Below are 17,384 nucleotides of genomic sequence, written 5' to 3'. Positions count from 1 at the left end.
AGCAGGGTACCTCCCTGGTTAGAGTTATAGTTCAGTAATATAACTTAAGATAAGATAAGATAAGATTTTATTTATGGTGGCCCTGAAGGGACATCGCAAATAGATAAAACGCCAATTTTTCACGACGAAATTGACGATATCGTGAATTTTATCTCCAATTTTTCACGACGAAATTGATGATATCATGAATCTCGTGAATTTCGTCGTGAAAAATTGGCAATAAAATTCACAATATCCTCAATTTTATCGCCAATCTATTTGTAATGTCCCTTCAGGGCCACCATTTTTATTTGTCTTTCTTTCAAATGACATATAGAGCATAACATTGGATCATTACACATTTACAATGCTAAATAACAAATTATGGCAATGATAAAAAACAAAGATTTTATTCTTGTGCATTATCAATATCATTATAGGAGCTATCACCTCATTGTTATCATGAAAACAACAAAACTTCTTGTTTCTTCTCTATAAGTAATAACCATGCAGGTTAGCCCACCATGTATTTCGACAGTGGCGGATCACGGAGGGGGGGCCCCGACAAAAAAACAAAAAAAATGCCAATGGCTGACCTAAAAGTGTCCTCTTACCCCCCCCCCCCCCCCCCCCCCCCCCCCGCTTATTCAGTGGATGGCTGAGTCATTGCGATTTTTGGGGGACCCCCCCCCCTCCCCCCCCCCAAAAAAAATGTACTCCCCCCCCCCCCCCCCCCCCCCCCCCTTATTAAGCGGCTGGCTGAGTCGTTGCGATTTTTTTTGGGACTACACAAAATATATATATATATATGTTCTCTTTCCCACACGGTGCCCCCCCCCCCCCCCACAAGAGGGGGGGGGGGGGGGGGGTAAGAGCACCTTTATTTTTAAAGGGGGAAACAAAACAAAAGATATCACACAAAATATATTTGTTACTTTGATCCATTTATTGCTGTTCCATTCATCAATCATGACCTTCCAGTAGTATTCTAGTCAAAACATGTACATTACTTGATTTTATACAAACAGGAAAGAAAAACTTTCACATTTTCATTCTGTATCACACACCTTTTCCTAGTTCCTTCAACAAGTAATATTAGTATGATAGAAAGGGTGGGGTATAGCGTTTCAATGGTAATGCACAATAGCCAGAAGTGAATTTCCTTAAATCATACAGTCAACATTTTATCAATTTCAATTCATAGAAATTCAATCCATCTAATCTATTTTAAATCTGATTATTGACACATATTTTTGACAGGAATAATTGGTGGTTTAACTAAATTAGCCTAAAAATGGAGCCCTATTCATTCTGTACATTCTAAAGTCTGATTAAAATCTTGAACAGCCAAAATGAGGCATTCCTGTCCAGTTCTTCAAATCTTTTTCTTTCATATCAAATTAAATCAAAACAAAATAAATATATCAGGAGAAAAGAGGAAACAATCTTTCTGCAAAAAGTACAAAGTATTCTTCTTCAATCTTATATTTTTGCTTTGGTTTTGATAAAATGACACAAGAAACATAGCTGATAATAAAACAATACATCACAAACACTGGTGAGGACTGATGTTCATGTTTTTCAGATAACTGGACTAATTCTGTAAAGTCTGTTTATAACTGAATTCAAATCAAGATAATTCCAATTACAATACTCCACTAATATGTTCCAAACTATCACACAATATGTCAAAAATAATCAAACCAACCAACAGCTGAATTGAGTATCTCATACATTACATATACATGTATGTTGACTTTGCCTCTCTTACTCACAAATTAAGATGCATACATTTTGATGAATCACACGTATAAATCAATATTCTTTCAGCACTCAATATGATATTTAGTAGTTATTGTTTAGCCACAAGCTAATCAGCACGAAAGCAGTATGAAATAGAAAGTCATAATTCTTGTACCTACAGCTGTCTACATCGAAAGGCATTTTGTATAAAACTGGCAGATTTTAAGTCATAATCTCAAGTTCATGTCACTCCATCTAAATTCATATACCGGTACTCTACATGGTGAATCAATTCTAAATGCAAGCAGAGTGCATGAAATACACATGTACCGTATCATTTATTGTATACATGAAGTTATAGTGACAGGCATATGTTCCGAATATCCTACCGGTGTGTCCTGAAAAATAATACATTTGCACATGAGGTTTCATTAAAAATTGTGCATGAAAAACTTTACAAGTCCCATGCACATGCTTTGCCTTTTATTACAGCCTAAGTTGGAACACAAGGATGCAACTCTTACTTCTTTCTACGCTATTGGTTTGATGTAATTTACTTTATTCTATGCACTACCGGTAATACTTTCGAAAAATGAACAAAATATACAGAAACATGTACTGTAGTGCAGTAAAACTATCTACTATTCACTATAATGATGATTCTGAATTGTATTCACTTCTATCAACAATGCGTTGCCATCCAGTAGATGTTTATTTCCCAAATCATAGGAAGAGATATCACAGAGTACATAACAATTTCTTAGAAATGCTGAAAAATATAAATAGTAAGACTATTTGTGTCAGACAAACGAAACAGTGTAACACTGCCGATCACAATTACATCAACATAATCATTGGATGATACATATTCAGATACTTTTTTAACTTTCAATGTCATAATCAAAATATCAACGAAAGTGGAAAAATACAAGAAATACTTGGTCTACATTTTTCTTAAGATTGTAATATAAAAGTAAACATCTATTTGGTACGAATGTGCTCCCTTATCATAACTATCCCAACTTCTAATAAGCTAGTTTGAGATTGACCCACAAGTTCTGTAGTTCTAACTAAGGAACTCCAAATGGTGAAGACACAGCAAACATTTTAAAATAAAACGGAGGTGATTGAACAACTTCTCCAGATTTTATTTCCTACTAAAAGCATATTGGGTTAGGGTTGCAATAGACCGGTTTACTAACGTATTCAAATTTATGGATGTTTCTTTCCTGGGTACTTAGTGACGTGGTATTCCAGTAACCAGTTATTAATGGATGAACTACAACACTTGGAATCCAGTCTAGATACATTATTTGTTGCTATGTCTGGCAATTTCAAAAACTACAGAACAGAAAAAACAAACATTTTGAACCTACAATTTAAAGGTGGATTTAGAAACCATTCATTTTTACACAGCACTTTCTTATTCAGCAATATACTATTGACCTTGTTTGCCAAACAGAATTTTCAAATTGTTGGGATAATACGAGGTAGCAAATCTCTAACATCTTGACTTAAATTACATATTTAGAGTATAAAAGCACCTCATAATTTCACTTGTATTTAACCGTGACGTATACAAAATTAAATTACATTTTAAATATTACTAAGTCTTCGTTATGATAGTTTATATGTTTGCGACTTCAACATTTGGAGCCCTTTGACTAAACATTACATGAAATTGAACGTATGGGACAGGTATGCTACATCATAGCTCATCATGGGTATCAGTTTCTCCGGTGCTCAAATCATATTTGTATGTGCAGAGAGCTGGGGTGGTAAACTCAAACTGGTAGACACATCTATCAGGTTCTGAGGCCGACAGGACTCTGTTCTCAACGCCACATCTTAAATTCACCTGTTAGGAAGACAGAATGACAGAACAAGATGGAAAACTGGATTAAAAAGTGCCGTTTCATTTCCAATAGGCTTTGTGCCTTGGTTTGTTCATGAATCTACAGGAAAAATTGGAATATTGGAGATATTGTTCACAAAATCACCCTTAGACTTTTTCTAATGAAATTTGTGTACTTCCCTTTTTCTAGCCGATGTATATTTTGGTAAACCATCCCAAATCTTTGTCAGATTTCTTTGATTTGATGAAATAGTATTATATAGTCAGCTGTTAATTAGTCATAATTCTAAGCTGGTGAGATTAATCAATATCACTGATCACTCTCTAAATTTACCTCATATTTTCTTTGTCTGTGTGAACCCCAGTCATGTTTTTACACTATGCACTTCAATTAAAAAACTTTCTTGGTGAATAACAACACCTGTTATTGGGGTAGATACCTGAACGGTGTCAAATTCCCTATGAAAAACCACTAATGTGAGCCTTTATGTGGGCCCCTCAAGAAGTCAATATTTGTACAGCCAAACCCGTGTTAGTGTTCACCTCTCTATTGAGTACCGAAGCTGTGACATCATTAAAAAAAAAGTTACGATTGACTTTACAAATGATTTGAAAATGAAGAGCCTAATAGGATGCCCAATTTTTTTTCTGACATTTTAACAAAGTGTGAGTGTCTTTCCGTAATCTCAATTAAACTGAAGCCAAAAATACACTTTGCATTAAAATGTTTTGTTAATAATGATGAGGTTAATCTACATCATCATATTTCAACTTTAGCTTATGCAGTTAAAAGGATTTGAGAATCCCATTTAGTTCTCCATATTCAAATCATTCATAAAGTCATGCGTAACATTACAGCTTTATGGTGAGGTGAGGAAACATAATTATATGTACTACCTACCCTCGTGGATCTATCAGGACCATTCCAACACTTCTGACCTTTAGTATACATCATGAGAGAATACTTGTTATCTGGAGGACCTTCCCATTGGTGCCATGAGCTGGGAAAATAAAATAAAGCAAATACTAAATTAGATGGACCTTCGACTACATGCAGTCGAAATTGATGCCTCCGCCATAGAGCGATTATACAAACCAAAACAGAAGCAATTTTAAAAATTCAAATTTGATTGTAATCCATTAACTCTTATCGTGCCACAGGGCTAATCCCCACTGTGCCAGGTTGTTTTGGAGATAATCTGATTAACGCGATGGTTCTATGAATGGCGAGTGCAAAACACACAGCACAGCCCAATGAGCATGAACAATAACTGCTACTACGAAAGCGCCCTTGCACGCACATGGCACTAAATAGGTAGCGTGCATACAGCCTAATGGCAGGCTATGGGTTAACGGGTTCTCAGAATATTGTGATTACAAACTACTTTTCATAAACATGTATGACCCTTTGATTTTTGACCTCGTGACCCTAAAATCTAATCAGTTCATTGGCTCTGCAAGATACATACATGTCTTGAGTTTGATAGTAATCTATCCAACGGTTCTAGTGATAATACATTCACAAGCTATTTTTGCATACATAAAGAAATAAAACCATTTAATAGTTCACCAATAACATGCATATAAGGCTACTGAATGTTTCATATGTGGTGAAGAATGGATATCAACATGTATGATGCAGGGCAGAGTACATGAGGAAGTGTAAGTTGTATACTTAAAATATTTGCATAAAAAGATAAATATAGATAAACATGGATTGACATAGCCCACTTATTAAAAAGTAACATTTGAAGTGTTATGGTAAACTTACCCTAGAGAAGTTTCCGAACCTCCATTTTTAGATCTCTGGGAAGACTTTTCAAATGGGCACAACTTGTATGTGTATCTGTCAAAGTGAAGAGAAAAAAAAATCACACATGAAAATATGATTAACAAGATGAATGGGACTGCATCTCCAATATGCCTTCACCTACAAGTAAGTTCATTGATCAACGATCCTGTGACCTTTAACATCCGGACCCTGTCTTATAAAAAGTTGCAATTAATTGAAAATTTTAAGCAATTGATATCAATCGAAACTATGTACATACGAGATAGGTGACTGCAAACTTGTAATTGACTAGAAGACCTGCGATTGATTTGGATCAATCGCATTCCTTTAAAAGAAGGGGCACTGATCTCACGTATTTTAGTTCAGTTATTACTTTAATTTGAGGGGGACAGACAGATAGACAGACAGACTAAAAGAAAGACAATCAGACAGGGAACAAAAGAGAAAACATGAAAAGATCAATCGCAATTCTTTATAAGAAGGGGCACTGATCTCACGTACCCAAATTCTTTGTATTTTATCTTTTCATGCTCATACATTCTTAAACCTAGTTTGATTGAAATTAGTTCAATTTTAGTTGTTTGTTTGTTTGATTGATTTTATTTCTGCGTTCAAAAAGATACAAATTCAAAGTACAAAAATTTAAACAATAATTTCTTTTTGTACTTTGAATTTGAATTTGTATCATGTTTACAAAAGTAATTAAATAACAAATCATGTACAATTATATCATACAATAAACATGTACGAAGCATACAAAAACAGATAAGAAATATATAGTAAATATTTCAAAATAAATTAGAGAGGTAATTTAGAACGCAGGGGACCAGTTCAGTTATAACTTTAATTTGAGGGAGACAGACGGATAGACAGAAAGAGACAGACAGACATACAGACAGGGAACGGAAGAGAAAACACGAGAGGAACCCCATCCCCCCCCCCCCCCACCCCCAAATGACTGGCGTCTTATCTTACTCTCTATCAGTGTACTCATAACACTGTCCTTGTAGGGCTTGGAAGGCCTGGTCTGGTCCTAGATCTACTCTCAGCTGCTTCTCCAGGTCTCCAACGGTCCTATCAATGTTCTTCAGGGCCTTCTCAGCCTCTTCTAGTTCTTTCCTAGCCTGGTCGGCAGCTGGATTGAAAACAAGGTTTCAAGTTTCATGTTTATTTATTTCCTCTTCATCGAAGATAACATAAATGAACATAATGTACATGGTAATATTTATAAAAGATACAATTATACGTATGATAAATACATTGCAAAAAGCTAAATAAAGAGGGGGATTTACCAAAAAGCAAAGCTTGTATTACGTAGGTTTGTTTATAAATTAGGGTATCTGCATAAACATAAGATATTTACACAAGTATATGATTACATGAGGTATAATACATTGCATACATAGAGACATAATATAAATACATGAAGTATCAATTCCACACATATATCCTGTTTCTTATTCAACCTTGTTACTTCCACACATAGTATATTAATTTGTTCTGCCTGTGGTATCCAATTCACAAAATACAGCCAAATTAGAACAATGCCCTAGTTGTATATGATTGGTATAGTCAACTACATCATGCCTGTGAAAAGGTTAGGTAAATCTAATTTTCTTTTTGAGAAAAACTTATAAGTATATGACAATAGTCCACACACTTGTATACCAATACACATTTCTTATCTACTAATTTAATTTCTGGCTCTCCGTGTTTGAAAGGGTCAGCAGTTTATCAGGTTGGTTGGTCAAACAGTCCGCTCATTTATATGTATCTGCTGACTGCTAACCCACAGATTGTTACATGTACATTCAGTGTTCTTTATGGGAAAATTTGATTTTTAAGATAGAACTCTTAAATGGATTATTTCAATGAATAGAAGTAATTTTACACATGAGGCTACATGTATATTGTAATACTTATTCATGTAAATAAGGATATAAAACAGTACAAAAGACAACGAAAATACAACATACTAACATTTCCGGAGCCAATTAATAGATTTGTTAAATATTAACCTGTTGACAACTGGATTCTTGAATTCACATAGGCTTAATACAGGGGCCACGCAGTTCCAGTAGGCAATGGGGTAATAAGAAATGAATTTTCAAACTCACCTGCAATGAGAGCTTTAGTAGCGTCATCATAATCCGGCATCTCATCCTCCGAGGGCTTGGCATGATCCTTCATCTCTCGTTTCTTAGTCAATCTATCCAGTCTCTTCTGACGCAGCACTCCACGTGCCTCCTCTGGTAGGTCCTCATCAAACTCATCTTCCTCCTCCTCGTAGAAGTCTTCCTCATCTTCATCATCGTCTTCCGCCCATTCATCTTCGATGTCCTCATCAATGTCGTCATGGACTTCCTCAAAAGCATTTTTTTCGAAGGCAGCGGGTTCCTCTCCTAGAAATTTTTGAAATAATGATTAACACTGCCAGGGCCATAGGCAGCTATGCCTCCACAAAATTGACACCCAGTACATTTTCTTTCAATCTCAAAGGGCAATCCAACCCTTGTAATAAGCTCATTTCATTGAAAGCAGAAAAGTCTGAGAAATTGCAAAAGTTTGAAATAAATCGGAACAATGAATAAGAAAGGTACACATTTTTTAAACATGAGATCACTACAGCTATGTAAATCTCAAATTGGCTATTTTGTCAGCGAATGTGACGTACATGTTGTGACAGAAAACTTTGTGTATTGCAATCGGGATCAAGAAAAGGTTCTTTCTTCTCAATTTCAAAAAGGGTATACAAAATTCAGAAGCCTAGACACCATACAAAATTGGTATCGAAATGAATGATGAAAGGGCACTTTGGTTGAAAATTTGTATCACAAAATTACAATTTGATACATAAATGTATACTTTGACCAAGAAATCTATTATTTTTCCATTTCCTTCATATATGCTCATTTTATGGCTTCACATCTGCCATTATTTTTCAATTATAATGCCCAATTAATTTTGTTATTTCAATTACATTTCAATTTTCAAGTAATTTCTCTGATTGGTACGTTCTTGAAAATGTACTATGTAATCTAGATCATATTGATGACTGATGTCATCTTTTATCTCATACAAACATACAAAATTACTGGAATCCATACCGATTGTATGGCTTCTCAATTACATTTCAATTTTCAAGTAATTTCTCTGATTGGTACGTTCTTGAAAATGTTCTATGTAATCTAGATCATATTGATGATTAATGTCAAACAGTTTTGATTTCCTCATTCAATCAATACACTATTGAATTAATATACAAATTAAATTTTCGGTCTCCATGAACAAGTTTTCATTCTAAGAAAAAAGTTAGTAATGGAAATCAATTATGCTGATTACACGGCTTCTAACAAACATGATAATTATCCAGCAATTACAGCCATGACGATCGTGATATTAACAGCTTTGTATCTCAGAATGTCAGCCGTCTTTTATCTCATGCAAACATACAAAATTACTGGAATCCGTACCGATTGTATGGCTTCTTATATGTATGCTTAGTTTTGAATAGATAAAAATAAAACAATTGTGTTGTTTGAATAGCTATGAAACTATGAATATGACGTAGTTGGCAGTTTCTCGCCGTCTCAACAGGTTTTTTCTTCTTCTTATTTTTCTTTCATATCAATTTACGATGTATTTCAACCTTTAATGTTCCTCCTCCTTATTCACGGAACAACAGTCAAGTGAAGGGGGGGGGGGGTGACTTTTACTCTAGAGTTACATATTATAATAGAGGTAAGACAGTTTAAAAACAACAATAATAATAATGGTGGGTACTAGATCTTGATACAGCAAACCTGCGTTAGTGACCACCTGTCTACAAAGACCACATTTTTAGTTTCTCTTGAAAATGGTTTATCATTGAAACATGTACTACACGAACCTGTCTACAAAGACCATCCGTCTATAAAGACCACTTTTTCGCTATAGACAGGTTTGACTGTATTATAATACAAACATCAAAATACAGAAGTAATATAATAATGGTAACATCATACATCAAGGATGGGGGAGGGGGAACAAACAGCTTGAACTTAGTGACTAGAGCTATAAGACATTTCTCACCTTGTTGCTCCTGTCCTTCTTGTTGCTTCAGTGCTTCCTCTGCTGCTAACTAAAACAAACAAAAAACATACAAATATTTAGTAATTATGATTATCATCATTATTCATTTTGTATTTTCGTGAGACATACATTAAAATTATGCACTGCTTATTTAACATAATATGGTACATTGGATTGTGTCAGTGTATTTCAATCACAATCTTAACCTGGTATCAGTTGGTTCAAGCCTGAAGTGCATTTACTCCTTGTAAATTTATACGAGTTAATGTCCTTCAGGTTCCAAACAGGCAAATGATGTACTGCAGTCAGTGTTTTCTTTTTGGATGAATTAGCCACATTCATAACACTTTTATTTATTTAGTAAAAATCTCCCCTTTTGTTCATCTGTCATATGAGCTGTTTTCTCACCTCATGGGCAAACTTGAATTTCTCCTTGACATCATTCCAGATCTGCTCGACAAAGACAGCTTCTTCTACTATATTGGCTCCTCCTAGAACAGCCTGGGAGACAGGGAGAGAGGAGAGCAATCATAGTTCAGATAGGCAGCAAGGTTCAGATAAAGAGAGAGAGAGAGAGAGAGAGAGAGAGAGACAGAGAGACAGAAAGAGAAAGAGAGAGACAGAGAGAGAGAGAAAGAGATAGCGAGAGAAAGTCACAGGGGCAGGTAACAGACAAAGGGTAAAATTCTATTAGAGAGTAGGAGTATTACAATAAGGAAGAACAAAAAATGGAATGGAATCACAGACAGGGATGCCAGTTAGAATTGATGAGAGGGCCTGAAAATGAGCTAACGTGTACATTAAAAAGCCTAAACTATGGTCTGAAAATAACTTTCCAGGGTATTGCCTGAAAATTGGCATTCCTGCAGAGAGAGAGAGAGAGAGAGGGAGAGGTGTGCGACAGATACAGATTGACAGAAACAAATATATGGACAGAAAATGAAGACATGATGACCCGACCTTTATTTTTAGGGTTACGGTTGCGATTGGTTTAAAAGTAAGAACTGGGATAGGTAAAATCAATCAGAAAAGAAAAACTGATTTGTCTTTTCATTATTTTTAGTTGTTTTTTTCTTTTCTTTTTTCTTGTTTCTTATAAGAAATTTATGACAATGATGTTTGCATTTCCCTTCTCTATTTGAAAGTCCATAAATGGATAGCATAGAAATATTGTATATTATCAAATTCCTTATAGTTAACATGATAAAAGTGCATGTAGTTTCTTACCTTAGCTTCCTCTTCATTCAAATCTCCACTGCTATCTGTATCAAACTCCAACCGGTTTGCTAACTCATGGAACACAATTCTGCAGGAGCAAAGTTGCAAGCAAAATTTACATAAACATGCCAAAAATCAAGTACACTTGAAAGCACAACAATATGTATTTTAGTTACTAACCCTGTAACCGATCATCGGATCGGGAGCCGATCTTGAGCCGATCTTGAGCCGATCTTGAGCCGATCAATAAAAATGATTTTTTTTTTTTTTTTTTTTTAATGCAGACAATTTTCAAGTTTTTTGCTATTGAATGCCTTTAAAAATTGCATAGCTGGGATTATTTTGTCATTAGGAGTTGTTGTATACCATGTTTGTTGATATTTAACGCCTTTTCATGACATTGTAATTAATAATATTGGTCGAAGAATAGAGACAAAATATGCGGGCCGCCATCTTGGATTATAATTTAGGCATGCATGCATGCATGCATAACATTTTTGCCGATACCGATCACAGGTGCGAGGGTGTCGCTCCGATCTTCCGATCCGCTCAAAGCCCCAACTTACAGGGTTAGTAGTTACTGTACCTATTATTATTTCTTTATTGCAACCAAAACTTGAAGTTGGATTTCAAACACAAATATAAATACAAAGAGATAGATAACAATGGTAGAAATAATGTACTCAAAGTCAAAGAAACTGTCGAGTCTGATACTTAAATATATGGATAACAAGTCAAATTATTACACATTATAAAATTTGGAGTACTATCTCTGTTACCTCATCCGTCTTTGGTTGTTACGTAGCAATCATGCACTGTCAACTATTCTGTTTGAACACTGAGCAGAAAGATCCTTGAAAGTTCCTTGGATAATGAAATAAAATCTACTTGACTCTTTGTACAGCTGCATTACCAGCTGTACAAAGATTCAAGTGGAATCTATTTCATTATGTTTGTTAGGTGTTCAAGCCTCTCCATTACATCTATCTAGTTATTAATAGAACATGCTTAAACTACTTTTATCGGTCGACCCAATGAATGAATCAACCGTTTCTCATCTTTCAAATGACTCCTTTGAATGTGTGATCTGTGTCTTTATTTCTGCTCTACTCATTTCAATTATACCATGTTCCAATTACTCCCCCTAAACTGCCCCCTCCCCATCCCAAATATCCCATGGAGATCATTACGCAAGGTAAAGCTAACAGAACCAGGAGGGCGTTTCACAAAACCTTTTTCAATGACAAATGACAAAAATCAGTGACAAATCTGTTGATAACCAATCAGAAGCAAGGATTTCAGTAGCATATAACAAAAACTGTCATTCGTCACTGATGACAAGTTTTGTGAAATGCCCCCCAGGTCTTACCGTCCATCTGAATCAATATCCAGTTCCTTGAAAGCCTGCAGAGCTCTCTCCCTTTCCTCCGCTGCTTTCCTCGCGGCTACTTCGGCCTCCCAGGCTGCTTTGTGTTTATCTTTGGCCTCGGTCTCTGGACCTTCAACTTCATCGCGTACCTCTGCAAAAAGATGAACAGTTTGGAAAATGTCGATGAGAAATGATCCACGTTCACATTTTCTATAGGGATATTTGGAATGTAATAGTGATACAGTCAAACCTGCTTTAGTGACCACCTGTCTACAAAGACCACATTTTTTGTTTCCCTTGAAAAAGGTTTCTCATTGAAACAAGTACTAAAAGAACCTGTACTTAAAGACCACCTGCCTATACAGATCACTTTTCTTGTATCCCTTGGGTGGTCTTTAAAGACAGGTTTCACTGTTTAATTCAAGTCCATATTTTACAACTTTGTAAATTGCAGGCAATTATTTACAGGGGCTGCTGACAAAGCAGTTGAAAAATTGGATGCAGTTATTTGATAGGACGATCTTGAATATCAATAGAACTATTCAACACACGTTAGTCAACATGTTCATTACTCAATTTGCCAATTGTCATTTGATCACTACACATCCATTTAAGGGAGTGTAGACTGACAAGACTACGTGTCTTTCCTGTGGCCTGACTCGGGGCCAATCGGGTATAGTACGACTACGGACGACACGACCGCAGCAATAACGTGCGTGCAACATACGCGAAACCGAAGCGTGAGGAGAAGTTCGGTCTATTTCATGAACACTGACCATGTAGAGATTAAGCTGCTGACTACCGTTAATCAAGTCCATTCGTTTATGTGCAGTTGTCTAAAAGAAGACGTAGATGGCGTTAACCAGTATTTGCCAAGCTACACAGCCTTTATCTGCAGTCAAGACCTGTATTTCATTTCATGCATGGTAAAATTGCTGCATCATCAGGTATAAATGTTGACATTTGGACATGAAGATTACTATGCTTGGCAATACACATGTATGGGCAAAATAATGAGATCTATACTTCCTTTTTTAATCAACTTACTTTTCTTTTCATCAACCACTCTCTGAGCCTCTTCTTTCTCAGCCTGCAGTGTCTTCGATTCCCCCTGAAATGATAAAAGCAAGATGCAATTACATTAACGACTATAGACTATGGACTATTCATGGCCATGTCATTACAGTATCTCATGTGCACAAAACTGTTTCTCTGACTGTGGACTAAAGTTACTACGGTCAAACCAGCTTTAGTGACCACCTGTCTACAAAGACCACATTCCCCCCCCCCCCCTTGAAAATGTTTTTTCATTGAATTATGTAATGAAGGAGCCTGTCTACTAAGACCAATGTTTGTGTTTCCCTAGGGTGGTTGCTATAGACAGGTTGGAATGTACAATGTATAAGTAGTATATGTGTAATATTATCTACCCTCCTCTATAATAATTCTTCCCAAGCTTTGGCCAAGAGCTCAGCTAATCAACAATCATTCCAAGAATCTCTTCCAAATAATGAAGTCCTACACCTGGGTTGAGCGAAGGCAACTCTTGATAAGTGCCTTGTCTACGGCAGGGCTCCACACTAACTTTCCTAACGAAACCGGGCTGACCAGATTAAACGTATAAATACGAAGTTGCAAACCATCCAGAGACTCCTTATAAATTGTGTTACTGACTAATTAATTATATCATTATAAATTTTTATTCTCAGTTTTCTTTATAGATAACTGATTTTCTTCTAAAACTGAAGATATGGCGTATATATATTCAATACTGAATGGACGCCATTAAACCATTACCAACAACAACAACCAACTCTCCTCACAGGCGTCCAAATCGAACTATTTAGGTTTCAGTACCAGGAGGCTCCTTAAATTGCGAACTATGAGGGTCAGATTCAAATTTTTGAGCAAATTTGAACCAGACCGTTACTATTGAACCCTGACTAAGGTTTCTTGCATAACTTGAATTTTCATGTTTAGTACGCAATATGCCTAAAACTACATCTATAGGAGCATGAAAGAAAGGGACCATTTTTCGTAATCCAAAAACCTATTATACCCACTTCTCGTTCTGTTTTCTTTGCGAGCCCATCATTGATATATTGTTGTCTAATATCAAAGCCTTGGTTGAAGAGCACCATCTGTTGTTTGCGTTCCTCTAGGTCCTTCTTCCCGAGCTCCTTGCAGTTATTGACACACTTGCCTGCCCCGGGTCCCTCATACTCGTCTGAGGCGTCACAGCAATCTAAACATCCCAACGAGAGAGAGAGAGACAGAATGACGGAGGGAGATAGACAGAGAGACGGAGGGAGATAGACAGAGAGACAGATAGACAGAGAAAGAGACAGGGAACAAGACATACAGAGAGGGGGGGGGGGGGGGGGGAGAGAGAGAGAGAGAGCAAGACATACAGAGAGGGGGAGAGAGAGAGCAAGAAATACAGAGATAGAGAGAGAGAGGGGGAGGTGGTGGTGGTGGAGGAGAGATGAAGTTACTTAGTTCTTTCAGCAACTTGAAGAGTGAATTCAGGAATGAAGAAATACCTTCCAATTCTATGGCTGGCAAGTATCAAGCTCTTCAGACCATTAACATGCATGCAACCCCATTAATAAATTAACATATCAAACTCCTTACATCAGTGAACTACATGTAGGTAAAGCCAGGTCAACTCAGACTAAATAATGGATATGCTGAGAAACCCAAATCTAGATCTTAGAATCCATGCCATTATGGTCTGCACAATACTGCAAACTGATCATGTCAATGTTCAACCTTAAACTGTTCTTTGAGGAAGCGCGATGGCTCATCCGTAGAGCAGTGGTCTTATAACCAGGTTGTCCAAGGTTCAAAACCAGGCCTTTTGGTAAGGCCTCAATTCTCATTACCAAGTCCCTCAGAGAGGACTTAAAACCGTTGATCCCCTGAATGCTTTTTACAAGCCTAAACATGATTTCTTGGCAGTCGGGTAAACAAAATAATCATTAAACTAACATGGAATAATGGAATCTGGTTAGTTTCTTACCACAAATGCCATCATTTACTCTTGATGAGGGAATGTAGTATGGTCTGTAACCCCTGTTGTTACAATGGAATCTTCCATCAGGACAAGCTGATGTGCCTGTAGGATAGAAAGTAAATGTATGTAAATAGCAAGAACTGAAAAAAACTTGTAAAGAGGAAGATTGCAGAAGACTCTGGACTGCGTACTAAATCTCAAAAAGTATTTCAACATAACAAAGCACATTCAGAAGCAACCTAAAAGCCTGTAATTAGTTTCAAGAGCAACGTCTCCTTTCGCTTCTAGGTATTTTGAGCACAGTTTCAACCATCTTCTACGATCCATGTACATCTATCTCTACAGATCTGCTAAACACGATTCATACGATAACAATACCTGGTTCATCGGATGAGTCCGGACAGTCACAGTAATCATCATTGATCTGAGTTCTGTGTATCTTCATAGAGCCATCTATGCATGTAAACCATTCGCCTTGACTACCCTTGTTGTAAAAAGGTTCATCTGTGGAAAAATACAATGCAAAATTAGAATATATCACCCTCTACTTCAAGGAAAGCTCCTGGCCAATAAAGGTCTGAGGGGGTGGGGGGGGGGGGGGGGGGGGTTGCGTGTAGTTGACAAGTATAGAACTGTTGCAATTGCCTTTGGCTTTAAAAGGAAAAATATACATCAAAAAGCACTAATTGTCATGAAGATTTGTTCTTTATAATATTGTCCAACCTACATGTAAGTCTTCAAAGATTTATGAGATATTGCATGTAATTTCTTATAAATAGCTGGTTTAAATCAATTGTCCATGTACACAGCCTGTCCAGACACACAACGTCTTGGTAAAAATATTTTAAGTGTTTTTCTTTCATTTAAAAAAAATGAAATTACAATAATTGTTCTTCTGATGCATCTCAAATATCTTGTAAATATAAAATGTACCATCACAAAAGTTATATGTAGATAATTTAAAAATCCTTTGCTACAAATAATGATGCACCATCACATTTTGAGATGGTAACATCTCCCAAGCGTCTGCATTTGTGACTTGATTCTGGAGCAGTGAGATGCAGACTATCCAAGCAACCAAATTTTGTCATTGTTGGTTCATAACATTAAAGTAAATTGTAGGATTTAAAATCAACCTGCTATTTTCTTTCTTTAAACTCATATCCAACTTACAGAAAAGGGGGTCTTCTTTCATGATTAATCTTCCTCTCCAATATTCCCCCTCTCCCTCGGCCCTCCCCTAGGCCCTCTTCCTCTTCTCCTTCTTCCCCTCCTCCTTCCCCTTTTTCTTCATCTCATTATCAATTCTCTTGCTCTTTCTTTCTCTCATTTCTAATTTGAAAATTTAAGCTAAATTCCTAACTTTCCAGCAAGCAAAATTTAACATTTCAATTCTGTCACTTTTCATTTAAATTCTACTGAGATTTCATTTCTATTGATCAACTATATTACACACAACTTTAAAATGCTAATGAGTAATGACAATGTGTAATACACACAAACACGGGTGATCAATTTTGGCAAAAGTGACCGCCAACCACGCCACGCAATTGAGTGGTTGGACGTTGGCGGCCACGATAATACAACCTAAAAGATAACACGTACATGTAAATAAATGCACGGGACTATCCTTACAAAATTCGACCGAGAAAACATATAACAATAGGACAAACTTACTACTAAGAGATACCCCTCTCGGTCTCTCAACTTGTATTGTTGCATCACACATCCACAAGATGCCTAAAGAAATGGTTAATAACACGAACAACGCCGTGGAAACTGCGGATCTCACTTCCATTTTAGCTAACGAAAGACACCGGTTCGGATGCACAGATTTACACATGTACAAATGCTGGAAGTTGAAACTTGCATAGACTATGTACACGTCACGTACACGTACACGGGCCTAGCCTAGCGACTAGCGACTGCGCTTCGGTAGGTCCTATACAAAAAAAATCGTACTAGTATGTTTCATTTTGAAGAACTTCAGTCAGTTTTCGCTCATTAAATATTAACTCCATAATTTTATATCTCCTAGCATGATTTTATTTAGGCTTGCACTAACTACATCCAGCCTAGCACCCTCTTCATCCAGCCTAGCACCCCCTCCATTGCTTTAATTACTTAAATGTTACTTCATTTCCTAGCTATAGTTTGCCTAGTTTGCCATTAATGCTAGTTTCAAAGCTAATTTATGTATAATACACCAAGGCGTTACTCTCAAGTTGCCTATACCAGGCGCGGATCCAGGAATTTCTTGCCGGGGGGCACACGGGGGACACCGTGCGGGAAAGAGAACATACACATATTTTTTTCAGTCCCCCAAAAATCGCAACGACTC

General features: G+C 36.6%; 1 protein-coding gene across 1 annotated transcript; it reads right to left on the bottom strand.

Moving 5' to 3' along the window:
- Nucleotides 1-904: 904 nt before the first annotated feature.
- LOC584203 (glucosidase 2 subunit beta) lies at nucleotides 905-16,914 on the bottom strand. The gene is made up of 14 exons (XM_030995563.1): nucleotides 16,721-16,914; nucleotides 15,422-15,547; nucleotides 15,050-15,145; nucleotides 14,091-14,272; nucleotides 13,075-13,138; nucleotides 12,028-12,178; nucleotides 10,668-10,746; nucleotides 9,849-9,941; nucleotides 9,441-9,489; nucleotides 7,487-7,771; nucleotides 6,345-6,504; nucleotides 5,349-5,423; nucleotides 4,479-4,578; nucleotides 905-3,580 (listed from the first exon to the last, which is right to left on the bottom strand). Exons 1-14 carry the CDS (start codon nucleotides 16,884-16,886, stop codon nucleotides 3,431-3,433), a joined length of 1,776 nt encoding a protein of 591 aa, XP_030851423.1. The 5' UTR covers nucleotides 16,887-16,914; the 3' UTR covers nucleotides 905-3,430.
- Between the last annotated feature and the right edge of the window lie 470 nt (nucleotides 16,915-17,384).

Source organism: Strongylocentrotus purpuratus, unplaced genomic scaffold (genome assembly GCF_000002235.5).
Source record: "Strongylocentrotus purpuratus isolate Spur 01 unplaced genomic scaffold, Spur_5.0 spur5_scaffold_3, whole genome shotgun sequence".
Lineage (NCBI taxonomy): Eukaryota > Metazoa > Echinodermata > Echinoidea > Camarodonta > Strongylocentrotidae > Strongylocentrotus > Strongylocentrotus purpuratus.
Note: the sequence above shows the minus strand (reverse complement) of the source record. Positions and strands in the feature narration are given on the sequence as shown.

Coding starts and splice junctions, on each gene's coding strand:
- LOC584203 (XM_030995563.1), bottom strand. CDS start 16,886: ATGTGTAAATCTGTGCATCCGAACCGGTGTCTTTCGTTAGCTAAAATG. Junction 9,942..10,667: donor TGAATGAAGAGGAAGCTAAG/GTAAGAAACTAC, acceptor CCTGTCTCCCAG/GCTGTTCTAGGAGGAGCCAA. Junction 5,424..6,344: donor TATGAGTACACTGATAGAGA/GTAAGATAAGAC, acceptor TCACTTTGACAG/ATACACATACAAGTTGTGCC.